Here is a 23,444-nt window from a genome sequence, read left to right on the forward strand (position 1 = left end):
TGCCAATTTAAATAAGACCTAGATTTTCAGTGTAGACTCTTGGAGCACCTGCTGTTTGGTTACAGGAATACACATTATAGAAATTAAGACAATGCAATTCATTTAGTAAAACATCAAAAGAGGCAGACTGTGAACAACTGTAACTAAAGTCAATGCATCACCAAAACCAGAGTGATAAAAGATACTTAGGTATGTACCCAGAGAATTTCCTACCCTTTTGAAAGGCATCAAGAGGGGGATGACTCTGAGTTATGAATATGACAAATCAAAATGTCATGTGATACATTAAAAGACTATATTTTTAATGTACAAATCCTCCTTTTAGAAATTGTGATTTGTTTAGATTTGCTTAGAAATGGAATACACAGTGTAATTAATGGGTAAAATACAGTTCAAAAGTTTATTTGCTTGTTTGTTTTTATAAAATAATACATTATAATACTTTACCTTTGCATGTGTAATGGAGATCCAGCATCCTCGTTCTAGAGATACATTAAATCATTAATTAAAATTAAATTACATCCTTCTAGAATACTAAAAATAAGTGTAGTGATTTCCACAAGAAATAAATACAGAATGCTCCTGTTAGACTTGATTAAATGTAGTATATGTTTAAATCACACCTAATACTCACTCCTAAACAGCACACTGAGTACTACAATGACCTCTGTCATGTCAATGATATTCCAAACATCACAACAATCCAAAAAGCAAGTTATATGGTTAAGCGTAAATGTCAAACTGGTTGCATCGTGGCCTATAAATGATAAAAAGCTTTAAAGAATGTGAATACTCAACATACAAAGTGGTTAAACCTGTATTCCTTTAACAGGTGTGGCTGAAGTTTCAGGACGAGAGGAAATCCAATACCATGAGTCAGCAGAAACAAACATAAAGACTGAAACGGTCACATTATAGGCCTCGCGGTTTAAGGAAACATCTGTTTTCCTTTGGATCTCTTGCAGTGGAAGACGTCAGACTATAATCCAGTGCAGAGGGGTCAGTGTAAAGCAGCGGACATCACTGGATTTTCAGGACCCCAAAGCCTTTTACTAATTTCCTGAGTCCAGTCCTCTAACAGGGTTATTTTTAGTGCGCCGTGATTCACTTGTAATGGCAGTTTAGAGAATCCAGGCCAAGCCGAAGCCCGATTACTAATTTCATGGCAGAAACGGAAAACCGACATGCATGTACAAGGAATATGCCGTCAAAAGGAGATTATTGTAGCTTAACAGGGCAGAAGTTCAGCACATTATTTAGGACGAAGCAAAATGAACGTTTTTCAGCCCTGATCAAAGGTCTTTCATTCAGTCGCTGTTAACAGCTTTAGGCTAAATGACATTCTTGGGCAGATTGGCAGAAATAGAGCTCACTGACTCTAATAAGGTGATGTAATAGACTTACACAGCAATACAAGACCATGTTCATTCTCAATGCACTATGATAAGTCTTGGGACCAGGCTGGTCAATGTAAACTCGTATGTTTCACTTACAAAAGCAGTCCTGGATAAAGGATAGCTGATGTAATCAGCTGCAGCGTACATAAATGCAAAGACCTAATGCATTTTAGTTACAAGTGTTTGCTATATCATGGCACCTATATATCAGCCCCAGACACATAAGCAGTCCTTGGACAAGCACAGATGTTGTTTTGGCGTTCCAGAGAACTGAAGCATGACTGCAATGGCTCTGAGGACAGATGCTAACAGCCCACTCTAAATGGTAAAAACAGCCAGATGCATATTCGTCTCACATGAGCTCAGGACTTAGAGTTGTGAAAGTGGTCTACTGAACTATTTGTTGGTTCTAATAACTATCAAAAACTAAAATCAGTCATAGACAATCAATAAAATGATACAATTTAAATATAACATGAAATAATGTAGTATTAAATAAATAATAAAAAAATGTAAAAATCTTAATGAAAGAATTTCACTTGATCCCACCGTGGCACACAAGATTTCTGTGTAATTGGAACGTACTGTAATATTAACGTCAGTCCATGTTTCTCTGTCAGGCGTAGCTGACGTCTCTGTTTGATACTGCCATTCCCCTTCCCTGGTTTGCCTGCTCCAAATTTTTCCTATAATTACAGACCCAGATCATAAAAGGTTTCCTCCTTTGGCTTAAAATAGAACAACTATTTGTCATGTCATTCATTGAACACACACATGCTACAAACGCTTCAATGACAGATCAGGAGTTATGGGCAGGTCAGGAGTGAACACTTGAGTCAGAACCTCTGACACAAATCCATTCATTCCACATTCTTTACACACCATCATTACACACACTCTCTCTGTAATGTGATCGTTTCATGCTTTGAGCAACACAACTGTCCGTCTGGTATGACATGATGCCACTTATATCCAGAAGGGAATGATGCTTCCTTTGTATAATAGAGTAAGTTCTACCAAACAATAATTCCCTGCCATTTCATCTAATGATGCTAAAGATGAAGGCAAATATTGGGTTGGGGTGACCCAGAATTTTTGGATTTTCAGGTGAGGCTAATATTAAAACTAGTCATGATATTTTAACAGTTGATTGAGGAAGTTTTTTTTTTTTTATTGTTTTTTTTTGGAATGTACAATGACATGTGATGACAAAAGTTATTTGTACTCACAAGTTTCCCTGTCAGCTGACTTTCCATTCTTTATCATCATGGGAGAAATTACCTTTAGGGACATCTAATGACGTTTCCCTTTTTAAATGAAATATATCAAATAAATTTACCACAAGAAATGTCCAGTTCCTAGTTTTTTCCCCTCGTCCTCTCACTGAAAAACATATTTGCATATAAACTAAATAAAGTGGATAGTACATTTACCCAGATACTGTACTAATATATCATCGATTAGAGTTTACTTTTCATTTCGTAGAATCAAAATACATGACTTCAAATGCATATTTTATCTTGATTAGTATCTTTCTTTTCAGTGTCAGTCCATTTAGTTGTCAGATGACAGGCCTAATGTAATTTACATGGAGAAGTCGTAGCCATTCAGTGGCTTTCCTTTCATTTTTAAAAAATTGTATAATTTTAAAAAAATGGTAAAATATGGTATTTTATAATGATCCAACATTAGTTAGCTTGTTATAAATAAATAATATTCGTGTCTAATATTGCAGCTGAATAATAAAATAGTTTTGGGTTTCTAATTTGATAATTATATTTATTTATTTTCACACTTATTTATTTCCACAGCTATAAATAAGGGTTAAGTGTATCTACTTTATTTAACTGTTCAGCTCAGAGCATCGGCTCTTCTTATTTCAGCAACAGCGACATCTTGTGGCCAATAACAGCAATGACATAAAAACAGCCCGGTTGCCATAGAGACAGCGAAACACACAATCACTCTTCAGCATGATGCGGTCAACTGAGGAGAAAACTGTACTTTTATGTGCTTTAGATGATGATTTAGAGGGACTTACGAGTCTTTTGGAAAGCAAGAGCGCCAACGATACTCAGCAATCAGAGAATATTTTGTGGGAAAAAGATGATGTTGGTAGAAATGCGCTGTTTGCTGCGTGTACACTCGGACGGAGCCGAATAGTGCGCGAGCTCGTGCGGAACGGCGCTGACGTCAATAATCTCACGGCGCGCGGTAATAACACCTACAGTAAAAGTTGTTGTAGATGTGTAGTTAATTTAGCCTAACAAGACACCAAATTACTGCTAAAACTAAAGCCTGAAGCGGTTTACTGGCCTGAGCTGGATCCTTGCTGGTCAAATCAACCGGAAGACAATAAGCCTAACATATTTAATATAAATAAGTGTGCTAGATTTTAAGTAATATTGTTTATTGAAAACTTTTGCATTTCCCCTTTAATTATATACCATTTGTTTCTATTTAAAAAATGATTTTTTTTAATTATTTTTCAAATTTCATTAAGATATTTCTAAGCTTGAAAAGTGTACGTACAGTAACAGTATTTACAAGTTGTTGCACTGCAAAACAGTCTGATGATAAATAATGGTTGATGGTTCATTGGTGCTGTAGGCTACTCAGCATTGCATTATTCTGCCATGTGGGGTCAGCTGGACACTTTAAAAACTTTGGTTGAGCTCAAGGCTGATTTCCAAGCGATCAGTTTCCGGGGAGAGAAGGCTGTCGATGTGGCCCGGCGTTATCACAAACTGGACTGTGCAGAGTATCTGGCATGGGCTGGTAGGAAAGAGATACATTTCAACACATTATGCTAGAGTCTAATCTTGTTATGATTAAGGCCAATGATTTTTTTTTTTCTCCTAACAGAGGCCAAACAAAGTTTGCAAGCATTAGTAGAAGATATCAGAAACATTATAACTGATCCAGAGAAAGTTCAAGGGAAGCTCAATAAAGAGGACAAGGTAATTAATTATTAGTAATGTCCTTAGTGAAATTGTTTCAGATAGCCTTACCTTTTTAGTAAATGCAAAAGTACAAGTTTCCTAATTAATTTTTGTGTGTTGCTAGACCGTGTGTATAAACACCTGTTCGGCAAAATCTGACTGGATACACAACACCAAAAATGCAACAATTCAAGACTTCATTGAACAGAAGAAGCACCTCGAAGACATACTGGCACCTGTTCTGCTCAAGCTTAACACACAATGTGAGAACTGATGTAAATCTACAAAGAACATCTTGGTATTTTACGTCATTGAGTATCAGTCAGTGAAAGTGAAAAGTGATCAGTGCATTATTAATGTACAATTTTTTCATTTAAAGGGAATGGGATAGTTCACCTGAAAATGAAAATTACCCCTCAAGGATGTCTTGAGGGTGAGTAAATCACGGAGTAATTTTCATTTTTGGGTGAACTATCCCTTTACCCTAGCACATTCCTGCCAAACAAATGTTTGATATATTTATGTTTTATTTTTTTATTATCTAAATGAAGTTTTTTGTTTCTTATTTATTCACAGCTGAAGCCACAGTAAAGACAAGAAAGCCTTAGAACTTCATTGCACAGAGGCATTATGTCGTTCAAATGACAAAAAATTGGTTACATTAACTCAATAGATGTTCTGCATTTAGACTTTTCAAATATTAATAATTAGACCCTAAAATAAATATTGTATGATTCCTGACATAGAATTGCAACACTATTTTATCTGAAAAAAAGAAAGCTTTTAACTGCTGTTTAATGAATGTTTACTTTAGAACATGTATTGCACAATTTTCAATTATTAACTGATAAAGAGAATCAAGGTCATATAAACAAGAAAAAAATTACTGTGTCAGACAAATTTTTTTAGCAGAGCTGTTGGCTGATGTTCTTGTGATGCGCTTAATAAACACTAGATGGAGACAGAGGCCGCGATTCGTGGTTAGCTAAATCATTTCTCAGTATCGCCAAAATTGTCTTAATGTCTACAAAACGTGTTATTCAAGAACAAAATACAACGCCTATTAATGTCAAATCAACTTAAATACATTATGACATTACTGCACGAGGTTAACCAGCAGATGTCTCAAAGACTCGATAATCATTTAATATCTGTCTTACAATATCGATCGATGCTATCTCAATTCGTCCTTATTTAAAATGTAACAAATAAATAATATTTCTAAAAAAAAAATAATAATTATAATGAATTTTAATTGATGTCTGAAGCGGTTTAAAACATAAATTCGTGTTGATCGAGTCACTCGGTCATCGTCTAGTTTCCCCTGAATCCCAGCGCACAGGCTGGCGATGACATGTGATTGAGCTGGAAAAGCGGTTTGGATTTGGAAGTGTGAAAAGGGCTGTCTGTCCTCACCACAGGACCGGGAAGAAGGGAGGGAGTCCCAAACAACGACTCACGCGTAAAGTGGACGACAGAACAATAAACCGGTACTTGCTGTTAATTTGGTGATTACTGACGCAAACACAATGCAGTAAACTCCTGCCGTCGATCCAGGAAAACCGACGCCTGGATTCATTCATGGACACACTCAAGAAACAGCGGTCCATCCGGATATAACTTCAAGAACTGCTGCTTGTTGCTTCTGTTTTAACTTTTGGCTGCTGATTCTGTCTTAAGAAAAGGGTGATCTAAACTTTGCACTTTCGTATGTTTTAGGTTTTATAAGTGTTTACACTATAAAAGCTTCTCTTTTTTTATTTATCCGTATTTCCTTATTTTATTATGTTTGTGCCGACTGCGTGGCTACAGTGCTCCGTAATGTAAACATAGACTAGAATCGTGCGTACATAATTGATATATTCCAACTGTGAAACGAAGACAAATATGGGAAACTCCAAACGTTTAGTTTGAACATTGTCGTACTACTGTCGCTAGTTTATTCGGGTTTATTTAAACTATTTTTATCTATATGGACGGATATTAAACCAACACAAACAAGCGGAAACATTGTGACTGAGGATCTCCTGCCACGCGCGTTGATATCCACCTGGAGGACTGGAGTCTTTACCTGGACGTTACCGTGGAGGTGTATCGAGCATGGAAACGGATTCAGTAACCGCTGGCGACGTGGGCTCGATTCAGGGAGGCATGATTTCTTTAGACCCAGTGGTCGATGGGATTTTGATGGACTCGTTTTGCCAGCAGCAGGGATGGGTGCGGGTCTACGGTAAGTGATATTCAGTGGCCGCGCTGGCTTCAGATGTGTTCACCTTAACGCCTTGGTGATATAAATCACAGAGAGGTGCTTTACATTTAATTCTGAGCTTAAATACATTAAATAACCAAATGATTTAGGGTTTTATTTAATATCACCCTTTAATACCGAAGGGAATTCAGATTCGCATGTTTACCGAAGAATTGTCGACAGGACTCTTTATGGCAAGCCGTTTTAACCTTTAGGCTGTTTCTTATTTGGGGTTATTTCTAGCATTTCAATTCAGGCTCTGTGATACCTTTTTTTGATTTAATTTTTTATATTGTTTATGGATATATTTATAGAACTTGTCTTTACCAGCAGCACAGAGTCAAACCGCACACATAATAAAGTGCTTCATCGGTGACAAACCATAGAAGACCATTTTTTTTCTTAGAGTGGGTAGTAGGTAAATGTCTACATCAGCCAGCACTCCATTTGTTTAATTATAAAATAAGTATTCTATAAGATTCGATCAAAACCGTGCTAAACTGATTCTAAAGTGCTGGGAGAAAACAACATGCTGATATATTATCAGGAAAATTTATTTTCAAGTTAATATATAGATTTATAATTTTTATCTTTTTGGTGGGGCACAGAGGTCATTTACTGTTTCTTGTGCCCCAGTAAAAAGGATCTAAACAAAAGTGTTCATAATGTGCTAGTACTTATTTCAGGAGTGACTAGTATTTAAGTTAGTCAACAGCACTTGAATGTTATATAATATATATATATATATATATATATATATATATATATATATATATATATATATATATATATATATAATAGTACTTTTCAACGCAACTCAAATGTATACTAATTGTTGCTAGTTCCCTTTTCCAGTTTATCTAGAAATTATTTTAGTACTTAGTTTCTTTTGAATAATCAAATCATAACTAGTATATATTCAAGTTTTTGAGTAACGGTTAGCATATACTACCTGGAGTTTAACAGTTGATATATGAACCACAGATCTATGGAATAGTTACTTGGTGAACAGATCACAGTCATTGTTGGCTTATCTACTAGTAATTAAAAATTATTATGATTAGCATTAAAATAGCTGCTTAAGTTAGTTGTGTGGACTAAATATTAATGTGGCTTGCCATAGTACCACAGCTCTAATAGAAAAATGTTGGTCCTTTTTCCTTCCTGTTTGTGACTTAAACTATCAGTTTTCAACTTGAAAAGACACTAGGTTAAATTGTATATCTTCATACATTATGTAGTTTGTGTGTGATGGTACAATGAATTTTGTGCCTTTAGTGTGATTGTTTTAACTGTAGTGTAATTTGTAAAGAAACAATTGGATGAATATATGATAGATTCCAATGTGTGTATTACGATTTGTGGTTAAGGGAAGGGCTGTGTGGAAAATCCTGGTTACACATAATAGGTTTGAATGTTGATATGGTTGTGGATGTTTATGTCTCCTAGAGCAGTTGTAATAGGAGACAGGTGCAATAGGGAATAGACAAAGGTTTTATATTGTTGACAAACAATAAAAAATCTGTTCTTTCATTGGTTTAAATTTGAGTTTTAATAAGGGTTTGTAAATGCACATGCACTATTTTAATTCTGAATTACAAGACATAGTAGTACGCCATGGTTACTGATTGTTTTTCCAGATTTATGGTTAAAGAAGGCTTCTTTAAGGCTGTGTGCACCCTATAGACCAGTTGCCAGGGGCTGTTGTCATGGCAGCCTGTTGTCTTCTTATTTAAGGATGTAAGTCGAAACCAGGGACTTCACATGAAAGACAGGACATCCAGGTCTGTGCACCCACTGTCACTGACTCTCATTTTCCATCCCCACTAATTCTGAGCTGAACCAACTAAAATCAAATTCTAAAAATTCTAATATAGATAAACTCATAAAAATAAAGGTTAAGTTCCCCTAAAATTAAAAAGTGTCATAATTTACGATCCCCCTTATTTCATTCCAAACCCATACTGTTTTCTTCTGTGGAGCATGTGAAAAAATTTATTAATGGACTAAAGTTTCAAGCTTCAAAAAACGGACAAAAAAACAATATAAATGTATAAGAAGATTATTACCAAGTTTTCTGAAATCATATGATGGATAATCTTGACATGCTCCATAGCTCTATTTAACAAGTAGCAATTCCTGATTTGTTCGAACATCATTCTTTTGAGACGATCTCGAAATAGTAATCAAATTCCAGATGTTGAATCAGACTGATTCATTGAGTGAACTCACTGGATATAATGAATAATGAACAATCAATGAATAGTCAAGCTGTTTTTTGATTGAACAAGGCTTGGGATATAGTCGTACGGACAACCTTTATGATGCTTTTTATAGTGTTTGGGAATCAGTGACCATCACTGTCTTCCGAATAACTCCTTTTGTGTTCCAGGGAACAAATAACGTCATTCGGTTTCGGGAATGACATGAGGATGGGTAAACTATGACGGAATTCTCATTTTGGGTGAAATATCCCTTTGTTTTGAAATACAGCACAGTTTAATCTTATTTTCCAGGCCTACACTGGGAAAAAGTTCAAATCCAGATGATGTGTTGTAATCTGTGAAGAATTCATGTTTTCTCTGTTCATGTGCTGTCCAACACCCTATGACATAATTTTCGATTCTTTGGTATTTGTCTTTAACTTGTTCCCACTGGTGTAACAGTGAGACAGAAATTAGTCATTACTGACAGTCAGAGAGCAGTCAGACCTCTCACATTAAAGCTGGCCTCATGGATGTCATATCACCCATAATTAAATGACCACTACATGCTCGTGTCAAACATCACTTCCTCAGACAGACTGGTAATGAATCACGGTTTTAAAATAATCAGCGGAGCAGGGTCTTTAGTTTTTGGTGGTGTTCATTAAGTGACTTGTTATTTCTAGGAAGTCTTTTTTTCTGTTTTATAAGTCTGGGAAAATTAATAACATAACTATTCTGTTATAGTTGATGTGCCTCCCACAGGCTTATTCAAGGGCCATTTGTGTTCTGTGTAAATGATGTTTGTGTGCTTCAAATGGAAGTTTGAATTGCATTAGGCAGCCTTTTCTGTGCACTTTGGATTTGTTGTTGCCTGGAGTTCTCTAAGATAAATTTTGGAGATGTATAATGCACTTCCTCCAGTCGTTTACACAAAGCTCGGGATTGGCGGGTCTGTAGGTAGCCCTGTCAGATTTGGCATCTGTTTGGGCCTGCTGGTTCAAAAAGTTCTCCTACATCCACAAAGCTTCTTACATCATGCCCCTCATATTGAAATGGAAAGGTACGGAACGGTTCTGCCATGGTGGATGAAAGTGAATGCTGTTGGATGTTTGTGAAGTTTCTGCTTAGATGTGTTTAATCTTGTAGAGGACGCTGGGAGAGGGTGGGGAGGGGTGGGAGTGAATGGTGGGATTGTGTTAGCGGTGGACGGCTCAGGATGTGCTCCCCTATGCGCCACCTCCCCTCCACCCAATGTGAGCCGTTCGTTCGTTCATTGTAGCTGTCAGCAGACAGGGCCGGGACTATGATGTAAGCAGACCGTTCCGAGAATGACCTCAGTGGACTGGATTCCAAAATTCCAGTGCATTCATCGTGGCATTCCAGAGCCAAAATAGCTCAATAAGGATGCTGGCCGGCTTCTCTACCACTCACTTCCCTTATGAATCTGTTAAGAATAATGTTTTCCATGCCAACTCGTCTATTCATGGACTTGTTTTGGCCACGGCTGTTCTTTTCAGCAGCGGTTACAAAACATTTCCGTTTGGACTTTCAATCAGAGAGCAGAGCTGCTAAGTTTTAGCAAGTTAATTTGATTATTCGATATTTGAAAAATAAAAACACTAATCAAATTCAACCATGTGTTACTATGCTAGCCGTAAATGTTGGTTATAAATAAATGTACTGGGAGGCGCTGTGGAGCATGTTAACAAGTTGATTATATTCAATATTAAATATCACCGAATGTCCTTGTCTGCCTGGTGAAGTTTGGAAATACTTTTTTATAAAAAATGATTTTACAAAATGGAATTACTTTTGAACAAATATATCAGAGAAGCTGAGTTTTCATAATATCACCACCTCAATGAGAAATAACATGAAATCCAGACACCACTGAGGAATGTCAGCTGTCCATCACTGCATTCACGACTGCAGATAAGCGCAGATGTACTCCGAGTGAGCCGAGAAGAGAGCTTATCTGACAGTGAATGCACATTCTGTACTGTTAATGGCACGGTCGGCTTCATTTTTTACATTTGCTCTGCTTGAGCTTAAATGCTTTTGTTTTTAAATAATATAGCCTATTTGTTGTTGACGTTGTGTATAATGCCTAATCATTGGAATTCGTGGCCCAGTGGTTAAAGAGTTTGACTCTTAATCCTAGGGTTGTGGGTTCGAATCTCGGGCTGGCAATACCACGACTGAGTTGCCCTTGAGCAAGGCACTGAACCCCAAATGCTCCCTGGGTGCCGCTGCATTAATGGCTGCTCATTGCTCCGGGTGTGTGTTCACTGCTGTGTGTGTGCACTTTGGGTTAAATGCAGAGCACGAATTCTGAGTATTGGCTCACTATACTTGGCTGAATGAATGTCACTTCACATAACCTTGTTCAGCAATGGTGACAAAAACTTCATTATTAAAAAAGTGACGTCTTTCTCCTTAAACATCATTTAAATAAACAAATATTCATTTTTTTTATGAGAGTTATGTCTAATATTGTTGTCTTGAGTTTCTACTTCCAAGGACTAAAATTCAATTACAAAGTCAGATTCAATTAGGTTTAAATGACTAAATGTGTCCTTGACTTGCCTCTCCATTAATCCCTGATTTTCAGTCTATTAAGCACCTTATAGATAAGGATTAGGCCCTGTTTAATGTGGATTGTGGATTCTCACTTTGTCATTTACATAGACTCTCATTTTTAAGCTTATTAAAGGTTGAAAATGAGGAGATTATCTTATAGCACTTCTTCTAGAAACCAACTGGGATGATGACAGTTTTCCAGTGATTTCTGTCACAAAGAGTGATGAATTGAGTGGAACACATGCTGCCTAGTCAAGTTCCTCATCAAGCTCGACGCAGTGCCCAGTGCCCTTCACACCAGTGTGTTAGTGAGTTGCCTGCAGTGCTGAACGTTCAATTTGAAAAGCCCCTTATTTGGAGAGTCCTGAATTGAGTTCACTGTAGTCACAAGAGTTTCACATGCTCGGCTCTGATGCACCAGGCCGCCTGCTTTGCTTCCTTTCACAAGGCTGGCTCAAAGGTGCCTTTGTCTCCTTAAATATTAGTTCTGGGCAGGTCATCTGAATAAATGAATGAATACTTTTTTAGGATTGATGCTTTAGTTTGTGTATGTTTTGAGCCTCTTGGAGGGGTCTGGTGTTTTCCAGGAGACGAAGGCAGGTATCTGTCAGTTCTCCACCCTTTCCTTTCACTCATGGAGACTGGAAGACAATGCCCTGGGATTCCAGGCGTTACCTGAAAACACAGGAAGCCCCCTTTCCTGTTTTCAGGCCCGTTCCTGATCATTCTTGGATGAATATTTTGCTCCTCCTCTTGCAATATATCATGGTGGTGAAGAACTTTTTAATTCCATGTATTTTTTTGTATTGCTACTAGGGATGTCAACGATTAATCGATGATCGATTAATTGTCGATAAGAGATGCAATCGATTAAGGCTATGGATGGTCGGTTAACCGATTCAATGTTGGGCTGCGTGCGGCTCATGCGCACTCAACACGTGCGAGCGGCTGTGAGTGACGGTGACGATATATAAAAGCATCATCATTCATTCACAATGTACAAATTAAGCTTTTAATGTGATTTAAACTTTAAAGTACACTAAAATAGAAACAACATAAAAGTTCTTCAACATTAAATGCAATAGAAATGTAGTTACTAATCATTTCATCAGATAACTGTTTTATATCGTGCGCTTTGCAGGGCTGCGGGACACAGTGACAGGACAGGTAGTCTATTCATTCCTACAACTTGTTAATTCATTCCTACGAATTATTAATGTGGCAATTGTCCATGTTTCATTCATTTTGTTCCCTAAATAACCCATGATTTAAGTGAAATAAGGGAACAAATTAATAAATCGAACGAATTCTTAATTCATGAAATCTTTAATTTCCCTTCCCATGTTTACCACAGTAAGAGATGCGAAAACCGTTATTAAAAGCGAAAGATAATAAAATAAACCTGGGAAATTAGAGGGTTAGACTATGAAGATTTAGGAAAAGAAACAATGCTTAAATATACTGAATTTGTGGAAATTCGTGACCAACCGGCAAACCAGAACAAAGCCGCGTAAATGAAGACTATGGGGTCCAAAAGCATGGTCGCGATCTAACATTTTCCAGTTAACCTATTATTCGTCTAATAAACAAAGCTTTTATACCACACTTGTCATAATCAGATCTTATCATTTCTAAATAAATAATTGCTGGATTCAAAACAGCGATTAATAGGCGCTGTGACTGACACATTCCTGGAGCATTCACTGCTGTCACTAAACGGTGACGCCGAGCATCGTTCACAAGTTTCTGCATGGACCTGACTAGGGCACAGGTTCTAAGCCCTGGGACAAAATGGGATGCTTTAAGGAAAATTTATAGCCTACTAAGTAATAGGCCCAACATAAAAATAACAATTTGTTTTCATGTTTTTTTTTTTTTTAAATAGGATATGCGAAATATATCCGACTTAAATAGGCTAATTAAGATTAACGGATTTAAAACAGAAGTGTGGGCGCTCCATAAGTTCACAAAAAAAAAAAAAAAGGATGACAACGCATTCTGTTTGTTTGCTTTATTTTACAAGAGCACAAATCTTCTGTTTTTATTGTGAGTGTGCACAAATGAAAGTAAACACTTTTGCGGAAAATATATATATTTTTTTAATGTCTCAGCTGTTTCGATCGCACCGGAGCCTGCTGCACACGTATATTCTAGCGATTCAAACTTACATCACAGTCTGCTCATTATCAAAATAAAATGTCAACTAAACATTAAAAGGTTACACTGGTCAGTTTAAATAGACCGTAGTATACCGGTCCACTCTGCTGTTATGCCAAGGACGTTTTTGCTCATATGAAGAGGATCATCTTTTCCGTCTATATGCGAATGCGTGTTAAGTACAAGCCTAGTTTACATTATAAATAATAGTTTAACATTCAAATACATTGCGAATATGGAAACATTTCGATTTGTGCCGAATGAGACATGAGCAATAACCTCCAAATAAATCTAGCCAAAGCCGCGCTCGCTCATCCTCGTCTGCACGCATGCACTGTCACGATCTAATGCGCTGTATGCCGGATTTTTAAAAATCTGACATTTTCTAGGACAGAATCCAGCAGGATCAAATTAATGTGAGCAACTGTGTTTTGGTGCAGCAGCGCCGATGTAGTTCACTTAATGTGCAGCGCAGTCACACGCGCTCCACATTTCGGATAATTTTATACAATAATGTCAGTTGAAAACATTGCAATTGTGCTTTAAAATACAACAACGAGCACCACAAAACCATTTAAAGAGGCGCATTCAGCATTCTCCGTGCGGGATTGGAAACTGTCAACAAAGTAAAATGACCTCAAAAGTATGGCGCGCTCTCTTCATTTTATCAAATGATCATAATCGCATCTATTCATTTTATAATCCTGCTACTAGCATTTTATTCAGACTAAAACCTCTTTAATTCAAGTGAGAAAGCGTTTTGTGTGTGTGTGTGGCTTTTGCACATCCTGTCATACCGCTGACTGCGTGCCTGCAATAGACGCATTTTGCAGTATTATGGTTAACGATTAATCGATTAATTGATCGTTAATTTAAACGACGATCGATCATGGAAATAATCGAAATTTGACATCCCTAATTGCTACATGACTTTCTGGATTACTTGTGTGTCAGTCACAGCATTCAGTGGTCAAATAGGGTTCTATAATGACTGCTAGTTGTGGTAGTTTAATATTTTTTTTGTATCACTTTGTGGTCTCTTCTCACAAAATAAGGTCATTTCAGATCAATATTTCATTTTAATTTATTTACTTGGTAAGTTGTCATGAATTAAGCAGGATAATGTACAGTAAGGTGGTCATAATCTCCAAATGAACCCCTTCAGGATGATACAAAAACCCAGAATTTGGTTTGAAATTAGCTTTTTATTATTTTTATTTTTATATCAGTTAAAATGAGCTAATTTTTATGTATGCAACTGAACTTTGCTTTCATTTTTCTCTTTATAAATGACTTGGGAATGTCTTTTTCAATACCCAGATTCCCTTTGCAGCTTGCGTTCTCAAGGCTGGACATTAATTCCACATGCAAGAGATCTCATGAAAGAATTCCTGCCACTCTGGGCTATCGATTAGAGCGTGTCAGCAGACCGGTGGCATGTGCTTCCTGCCTGCTCTTTTAAAGTCTGATATCGGAGTGTTACTTCCCCCATAGGACTCATGGATTGTCAGAATTGATTGGCTTAATTGGTTTGATTGTAATAACACCCTTAAGGTTAAACAACATCCTCTTGTTAACCAGCTCATGACTCTGCATAAGAAATGCACAGAGGATTTGGTGCCTTTGATTTTCTATGGTTGCAGTGAGACTCATCTGTGCCCATAAGAAGCCAAATCCAATTATAACATTCCTCAAATTGTATTTATCCAGTGTAGCTGTGTATTCGGTGATATTTCATTAGAAGTTGCTTAAGGTTGGGCTGTATCCTCTGAGCAGCACATTCTAATAATTAAATGCTGTCTTGCCCTGAGTTAATGTAACTCATGTGATTTATCACAGCCCTTTGATCGATGTAATCCATTACGGGTGAGCAGGTCGACTGAAAAATGCATCAATAAAGCATCCACTCATCTGGAATCATCTGGGTCAAGCTGTCAAGAGGGAAGTGTATCTTCTCTGGCCTGTATGGTACACCTGCCATTGATAAAGATACGCATGGTTGGCAGATACAAGGAAGAAAATGAGCAAGGTATCCAAAGGAAAACGATAAGGGATGGAGGAACATGAGAAAGACAAGGCAGACGGATCCAAGATAAACCTTCAGGTTCTTTTTTTTTTTTTTTTTTTTACATTCAGCACTGCTGTAGTTGATGACTGCTCATATTTGGTTGCCGTTTGCTTGCTTGTAAAAGCCTGAATGATAATTTTCCACCTGTCTGCTCTGATTCACCATGAACACTCGGAGCAAAAATGCCTGAATAAAAAGGATAATAAAAGCCATGCTGCAATCGGACTTCCACAATCTCATGTTACTGGTAGAGACTCATGTGACGCCAAGGTTATTTGATATGCTCTCACAGGAACCAGAGCCCTCAGCATTTAGTTTTCACCAACAACAGCACTTTAATGTTAGTTTGTTCTTTACTGTTTGGATTTGTCGGTACACTTAAGATAACTGCATTTAATTAGCAAAGCCTTATTGTGCATAAACATTGAGCTTGTAGCAATTTCAACATCTTTGTTGCAATAAATTTGGAGCATGTATTGTCGAGCTCCGGTGTACTAGGAGTTCATTGAATGGTTTGCTCAGTCCATTTAGCACATATAACGCAATGTCTGTCATACACAATGCTTCACTTTAGCTGGCTTGTTTGAGGAAAGCATTAGGGACTGAATGACATCATGATACATAACAAGGCCCCTCCCTTTAGCAGAGCTAGCGTTTGATTGGTTGACACCAGCTGTGTGTGTTCGTTTGCACTCTCTTGTATGTCTTCCTTTGGAAGATTGGCGGTTGGTAGGTGTAGTTGCTGTTTTGTAGTGGGCTTGATAACAGCAGTGGCATTATACCAAGCAATCCTTTTGTCCTTGGTTGAATATTTCCTACTGATTATCATTGCTGAAAAAAAAATCCTACTACTGCAATGCAGTAGTGAAAAATATCTCCTTTTTTTCACATTACAGCAACAGTTAGAAAGGAAATCAGATTTGGATCACAGCATCGTAACGCAGTAAACAGCTGTCTGTCAAACAAAAGAATAAGAGAAAATCTCTCACTGCTCTTTACTCTAAGTATACAAAATTCAGGTGGAGCTCATGCAGTGTTTTAGTTTTTAGTAATTTGATTATTCGGTTTCTATATTGTTTCTTACTTGAATGCTACTGTAAAATGTATCTAATGTAGGCCTGCCTGAAAATTAAAGCACTGTTTATTTTGTTGTATTGTATTAGTCATATTGTTTGTTGTTCTTTATTTTTAATAAGAAAGATAAATTAAAATAACAAAAATAAGTAATTGTCCACCTCTAGTTTCAGGTATATTCGTTTACTTGTTGGATGTTCCTGATGTTAAGATTAAGGTTAATATATATTACTAAGTTGAGGAAAGAGTTTTTAAATAGTGGCTTTGTTATTATAATGATTTTTGTGTATATTGATGTTAAAATAAACATTTCAGATTTGTGAAATTGCTTTTTATGTAACGCTAAAACACTGCTGGTTAGGGCTGGGACAACGCGTCGAGGTCATCGATGACGTCAACGCAAAAAATACGTTGACGCAAAATATGCGCATCGATTCGTCGACCTGTTTTTATTTCTCTAAAAAACGTTTGCAAAACGTTTACCTTATGTGCGCTAAATATACGCGATGGCCGGATCAACATTCTGTACAACGTTATATAACCAATCCAGGGGTTCCCTCTCGAGGCGGTAACTCAACATTACGTCAGCTAAGACGTATATGGGAACTCTTCCCTTCTCCACTTTCACTGAAATCTTATTGGCTAACGCCAGCTGGGGACAGCTGGCCAATTGACGCGAAGCATGCAAATACTGGCGGGTAAGCGTGCAGTATAAAATGCATGGGCGCGAAAATTACGTCAGAATCTCTTTCTTCACGCTAGAAGTCTTATCTAAGTCATCGTGGAAGTTGCAATAGAGGACTACTGTTTTTCCTCTCCGCATCCGATGGCTGCTAATGCTAGATTCGGACCTTCACCAGTTCTGTGTGACCTGCCTGGGATTCTCAGACGGACCACACTTGCGCCCACTGTACCGAGCTGCCAGTGCGCGCCCTCAGAGCCAGAGTGGCTCGGAGGACGGCGGGAATGAGGCCCACTGCCGCCAGCGAGCCGCTGGTGGGCCCTCCCCCGCCCGAAGACGAGTTTGACGTCGGCGTGGTGGACTATAGCTTCCGCGAACTTCGTCCTCTTCGGAGCTGGCGAGGAGAACGACTCCATGTTGCTTCGACGTCGAAAAAGGTTTGGGCCTCTCAGTGGGACCGCCCCGACCAAGAGGGCCCTGAGACCTCCAGGAGAAGCTCGTCAGGGTCTTCGGAAAGGTCGTCACGGAGCTGAGTCTCGCTTGCAACGCACATGACGAGCCTGTGATAGGTAACTAGACTCGTGGCTCCTCCAGTCGAGCTGCTACCAGATGGCATTTAGGCATGCAAGAGCTCGTGGTGAAATCGTGGGCTGCACCCCAATCGGCGCGCACCCACTCTGCTACGAAGGCCATATCACGCACGTGGACGGGACGGAAACCCTCCCCCCCCGTCTAGGAGACTGTTACCACACACCTGTGCTCGTCTCCCTCTGCTTTTGGTCCGGACCACAGTCTAGAAAGAGCGAGTGCAGCTTCTGCTCTTCATGCCAGGGCAATACTCAAGGTGTTTCAGGCAAACGGCGGCACAGTAGCGCTGACGTCATCAGGATCTGCACGCGGCAACTGATCTCGCGCTGATTGCTATTAAGCGCTCTGCTCAGCTGTTTCACGGAGCTCATGGTCATCTTTACAGGCACCTATGGCTTACCCTAGCTGTCCTGAAAGACGCAGACCGTAGGCCGCTCCTAAACGTTCCAGTTGCTCCCTCCGGCCTCTTTGGTGACGTCATGGAGCTATTCTCAGAGGCGCAGAAAGCGCGCCAAAGTATGAGCCATGTGATACCCCGTCGCTCACCCCAGTCTTCTCTGCGAGATTCTTATGCACCGGGTCAGGCTCTAAAACCAGCTAAAATAACCCGCAGTGGCACCCCGCTCTGAATCGGACGCTCGTTTCTGCCAAAACCAGCAGTGGTAAGAGCCTGGAAGGTAACGTCAGGGTCAGTTGAGGATCTCGCGCCGCGAGAGAGCCAGCGCGCCATACGAGCCGTCTCCCTGACGGTGAAAGAGTGAGTGAGCGGGAGGCCCCGCCCCCAAGCGCCATGTTCATATGCATCATGTCCCCCATTTCCTTCGGGCGACGATTGCTATGTCTGTTTGAATGCTGTTTGTGTGAGTTCCACAATAAAAGCAGGTATACAATCAGCGAAAGAGCTTTACTGCCTCTTACACTCATCTCTGTGTCACTCGCCCTGTCTCAGAACAGTGCAGAGCCACAACCCATGATTATACTGGCCTCGCGAGAGTGCCAACACCACATAAACACGGTGTCACCCTCAATGTTCAGATGCATCATGTCCCCCATGTTTCTTCGGGCGACGATTGCTATATGTCTGTTTGAATGCTGTTTGTGTGAGTTCCACAATAAAAGCATGTTACAATCAACTAAAGAGCTTTACTTCCTCTTACACTCATCTCTGTGTCACTCGCCCTGTCTCAGAACAGTGCAGAGCCACAACCCATGATTATACTGGCCTCGCGAGAGTGCCAACACCACATAAACACGGTGTCACCCTCAATGTTCAGATGCATCATGTCCCCCATGTTTCTTCGGGCGACGATTGCTATGTCTGTTTGAATGCTGTTTGTGTGAGTTCCACAATAAAAGCATGTTACAATCAACAAAAGAGCTTTACTTCCTCTTACACTCATCTCTGTGTCACTCGCCCTGTCTCAGAAAAGTGCAGAGCCACAACCGATTATTATAATGGCCTCGCGAAGGAGCGATAGTGCCAACACCACAAAGACACATGCATCATGTCCCCCACATCACTATGGGTGACGATTGCTATATGTGTTTAAATGATGTTTTTGTGAGTAAAAATTGTACTAAAGAAGCATATATACAAATTCTTGCACCCAACGTTGTGTCACTCACCCTGTCTCAAACAGCGCAGAGCCACAGTCCATGATTATAATGGCCTCACGATGGCGCAAGAGTGTCACACCATGGCCCGCCCTCCCGCCAGTGCTTCCAGCCTCGCAGGGGCGGGGCCCTAATTAAAAGAAGCCATCAGTGGCTGTAGAGGTAACGCGTCCGCCGTGTCATCTCATGGACGGTATGAGGGCTATCCCGGGCGTTTCACCGTGGATACTGGGAATAATTCACGACGGATATTCTCTCCAATTCAAACGCAGACCTCCCCGCTTCAATGGCGTGGTCCCGTCACTGACTTTGCCCCAAAACCGTCCTGTTCTGCGACAGGAAGTTCTCAGTCTGCTCGAGAGAGAGCGATAGAGCGAAATTTCCCCTCAGATCGAGCGGAATGCGCATGTTGAATTATCTGGACGATTGGCTGATTTTAGCCCACTGAGGAGATGTGCTATCAGTCACGTGGAAACAATGCTTCGCCGTTTGGATACGCTGGGACTGCGTGTGAATATGCAGAAAAGCGTGTTTTTACGAGTCGGACTGTAACATATCTGGGAATATGTTTGGACTCGATGGCGATACAAGCCCATCTCTCTCTAGAGCATTTCATCGACTCTGCGCTGTTTCTGACTGGGCAGGTCGTTTGCACTGAGGGAATTTCAGAGGCTTCTGGGACTGATGGCGGCGGCTTCTTCAGTGTGCCATCTGGGTCTGCTACATTGCGGCCGCTACAGTTTTGGCTGTAACTCGAGTTCCGCCTAGGGCGTGGTCTTCGGTCCACAAGCACTTACGGTCATTCACAGTTGCGTCAGCACTCTGAGACCGTGGAACAGCCCGGATATGTTCAGCCCAGGAGTTCTTTTCTCTGCGAACGCGATCTAGGCTGGGGAGCAGTGCGTCTGGGCCTGTGGTCGGAGTCACAGAGAAGGTGACACATAAACCGTTTGGAATAATGGAAGCGGTGTCCTAATATCCCTGCAAGCCTTTCGGTCGAGATTGGAGCGGAAACATGTACTGATTCAAACCGACAACACGTCTGTGGTCTCGTACATAAATCGCCAGGACGGCGTGCGCTCCAGAGCTCTATTCAAACAGGCAGCGAGTTTCCTGTTGTGGGTGGACCGACACTTAATCTCCATAGGAGCGTGGCACATCCCCGGTACTTTGAACCGTGGAGTGAGCATGCTTTTGAGGAACGGGATTCCTCAAGGAGATGTTGGCTTCACCCAAGATCAGATCTAATGATTTGGGAGGGAGGAAGTGGATTTGTTTGCCACGAGCGAGAACACGTTTGCTATCTCACTCCCCCTGCTGGGAGATGTTCTGACATCGCGCTGGCCGGAAGCCAGGCTTACACATTCCCTCCTGTGAAGATTCTGCCTGTGTTGTGCAAAATCAGGGAGGAGAAAGCATCAGTTATACTCGTGGCCCCGAACTGGCCGAATCAGCCCTGGTTCGCGGACCTGAGAGAGTTACTGATGGCTCCCCCATGGCGAATCCCCCTCAAGCAGGACCTGCTGTCTCAGGCGAATGGCACAATATAGCACCCCAGCCCCGAGCTGTGGAACCTTCATGTGTGGCCGCTGCGGGGACCCTAATGAGCGGGACTCTCTGCACTGACGAGTGCTAAACACACTTACTGAGACGCGAGCATCATCAAACATTCGCTGCTACGCGCAGAAGTGGTGAGTTTTCACAAAATGGTGCGAGAACATTTATATTGACCCGGGGACCTGTTCCGTGTCGGATGTTTTGCGCTTTCTACAGCACAGTTGGATAGCGGGAGTTTAAACCATCCACGCTGAAGGTGTATGTGACCGCTATTGCCACTTTCGTTCCCCGGTTACGGGTAAACGATCGGTAAGCACGCTCTGGTATTCAGTTTTCTCAGGGGAGCAAGTCGATTGTGTACTTCATGGCCGCCCTCCGTGCCGCCGTGGGATTTCGCTCTAGTTTTGAGGGCTCTATCTCTTATTACCGTTCGAGCCATTAGCTTCGATTGCGGTTAAGGAGCTTCCCTGAAGACTGCCTTGCCTCTTGCTCTCGCCTCAGCGAAGTGCCTTGGAGAATTTCGTGAGTGTTTGGTGAACGATATTGCATTGGTTTCGGGCCTGGCGACTGTAATGTCATTCTACGGCCGAGACCGGGTTTCGTTTCGAAGTCACTCAATACACCGTTTTGTTTCCCTGCCCGCCTTATCTGTTGAGCCGTCAGCCTCGCGTGACGCTGATGCTCAGAGCGCCAGGACCCTGTTAGGGTTTTACGGATGTATATGAATTGCTCGGCCGCCTTTCGTCAGTCGGACCAGCTGTTCGTGTGCTTGGTGGATGTAATAAGGGACGTGCTGTTTCTAAACCGAGACTTTCTCACTGGATCGTGGACGCTATCAAATGCCAGGGGAAGGATTACCCCCTCAACATCAGAGCTCATTCTGCGAGGACATTATAAATGCTTCCTGATGGGCCTGGTCTAGAGGTATGTCTGTCCAGTATTTATGTTTTGCTGCTGGCTGGTCTTCCCAGAACACAATCGCCAGGTTTTACAAGCTGGATGTACCCTCTGTAGCGTCACATGTTTTTCGGTGAGTTAAATTTTTATTCATTAAAGCTGTTATAACCAGCTATACAGTAGTTACCATGGCTGCTAACTCTGTGTTATGGTTTAAATGGTTTATGCAGCAGTCACCGCAAACGCCGTCGACTCTGTTTAACTCTCATGCTTGAGTGCTTATTGCTTTGTGTCTGCCCTGGTTAGTGCAGATTTCGATATATTGCTTGAAGTTATGCATATTTTGTTAGGGTCGGAGCAGATGTCTCATTGGCCTAGTTCCGCCTATCAGATGCAAGCACTCTTAGCGACACGGCCATTGGCTAGAACTGTACTGCTTGTGTGAGGGTGATTGACTCCGTTCAGGGCTTATCTTCACTGCTCTCACCGCGGGATTTTATACAGTTCCCATATACGTCTTAGCTGACGTAATGTTGAGTTACCGCCTCGAGAGGGAACGTCTCCGGTTACTATCGTAACCTCGGTTCCCTGAGAGGCGGGAACGAGACATTACGTTAGCCGCCGTGGTCGCTGTTTGTTCAGCTGTGCTAGCGTTCAGTCGTGATTCTGACGTAATTTTCGCGCCCATGCATTTTATACTGCACGCTTACCCGCCAGTATTTGCATGCTTCGCGTCAATTGGCCAGCTGTCCCCAGCTGGCGTTAGCCAATAAGATTTCAGTGAAAGTGGAGAAGGGAAGAGTTCCCATATACGTCTTAGCTGACGTAATGTCTCGTTCTCGCCTCTCAGGGAACCGAGGTTACGATAGTAACCGGAGACGTTTTTCTGCATTGATCTTTTTTTTGGCGGCTGTCAAAGCCTTATTTGTACAGGGCGTGTACGAGAGAGAGCCCCGGCTGCGCGCGCACTCACAGTCTTCAAACAACACGAGCGCTTCTTGCTTTCTCTCTCCCTTGTGCATAATAATCAAAATCATTAATCACGATAGAAAAAGGGCGAAACACCAAAGTTTCACGCGCGCTCGCGCACAGTCTTCAAACTACACGAGCGCTGTCTTGCGCTCTCTCTCTCTCTCTCTCTCTCACTCTCTCTCTCTCTCTCTCTCTCTCTCTCTCTCTCTCTCTCTCTCTCTCTCTCTCTCCCTCGTGCATATTAACCAAAATCATTAGACACGATAGATAAAGGGCTGAACGCCAAAGTTTCACGTGGAGCATTCAGAGATTTTTTTTTTTTCTCCATGACAGGCTGCTGGCTCCCACTGTTAATATATATATATATATATATATACATTTTTTTTTTTTTGGAAAAGCACTCTGTATTAGCTTTAAACCCTCAAGTTTACATTGGTTACCGTATTCTTTCAATTGCTCTA

General features: G+C 40.8%; 2 protein-coding genes across 2 annotated transcripts in view; both read left to right on the forward strand.

The window, feature by feature from the left end:
• The first annotated feature begins 3,333 nt into the window (after positions 1-3,333).
• Positions 3,334-6,103, forward strand: ankrd45 (ankyrin repeat domain 45). The gene is made up of 5 exons (XM_052619280.1): positions 3,334-3,611; positions 4,008-4,175; positions 4,263-4,357; positions 4,464-4,602; positions 4,916-6,103. The coding sequence occupies exons 1-5, from the start codon at positions 3,371-3,373 to the stop codon at positions 4,945-4,947; spliced, it is 675 nt and encodes a 224-aa protein (XP_052475240.1). The 5' UTR covers positions 3,334-3,370; the 3' UTR covers positions 4,948-6,103.
• LOC128030986 (ras GTPase-activating protein nGAP) overlaps positions 5,653-23,444 on the forward strand; it is a 99,976-nt gene continuing 82,184 nt past the window's right edge. Inside the window, exon 1 of the mRNA XM_052619134.1 lies at positions 5,653-6,569. Within this exon, the coding sequence (XP_052475094.1) occupies positions 6,440-6,569 (130 nt within the window). The 5' untranslated portion in view covers positions 5,653-6,439. The remainder of the gene's footprint in view (positions 6,570-23,444) is intronic.

The sequence above is a fragment of the Carassius gibelio genome, chromosome A2, assembly GCF_023724105.1.
Source record: "Carassius gibelio isolate Cgi1373 ecotype wild population from Czech Republic chromosome A2, carGib1.2-hapl.c, whole genome shotgun sequence".
Lineage (NCBI taxonomy): Eukaryota > Metazoa > Chordata > Actinopteri > Cypriniformes > Cyprinidae > Carassius > Carassius gibelio.

What these genes read in the sequence shown, in the direction of transcription:
- ankrd45 (XM_052619280.1), top strand. Translation starts at nt 3,371, where the DNA reads ATGATGCGGTCAACTGAGGAGAAAACTGTACTTTTATGTGCTTTAGAT. An exon ending in AGAGTATCTGGCATGGGCTG is followed by an intron (nt 4,176 to 4,262) that starts GTAGGAAAGAGA and finishes TTCTCCTAACAG; the next exon opens with AGGCCAAACAAAGTTTGCAA. An exon ending in GCTCAAGCTTAACACACAAT is followed by an intron (nt 4,603 to 4,915) that starts GTGAGAACTGAT and finishes ATTTATTCACAG; the next exon opens with CTGAAGCCACAGTAAAGACA.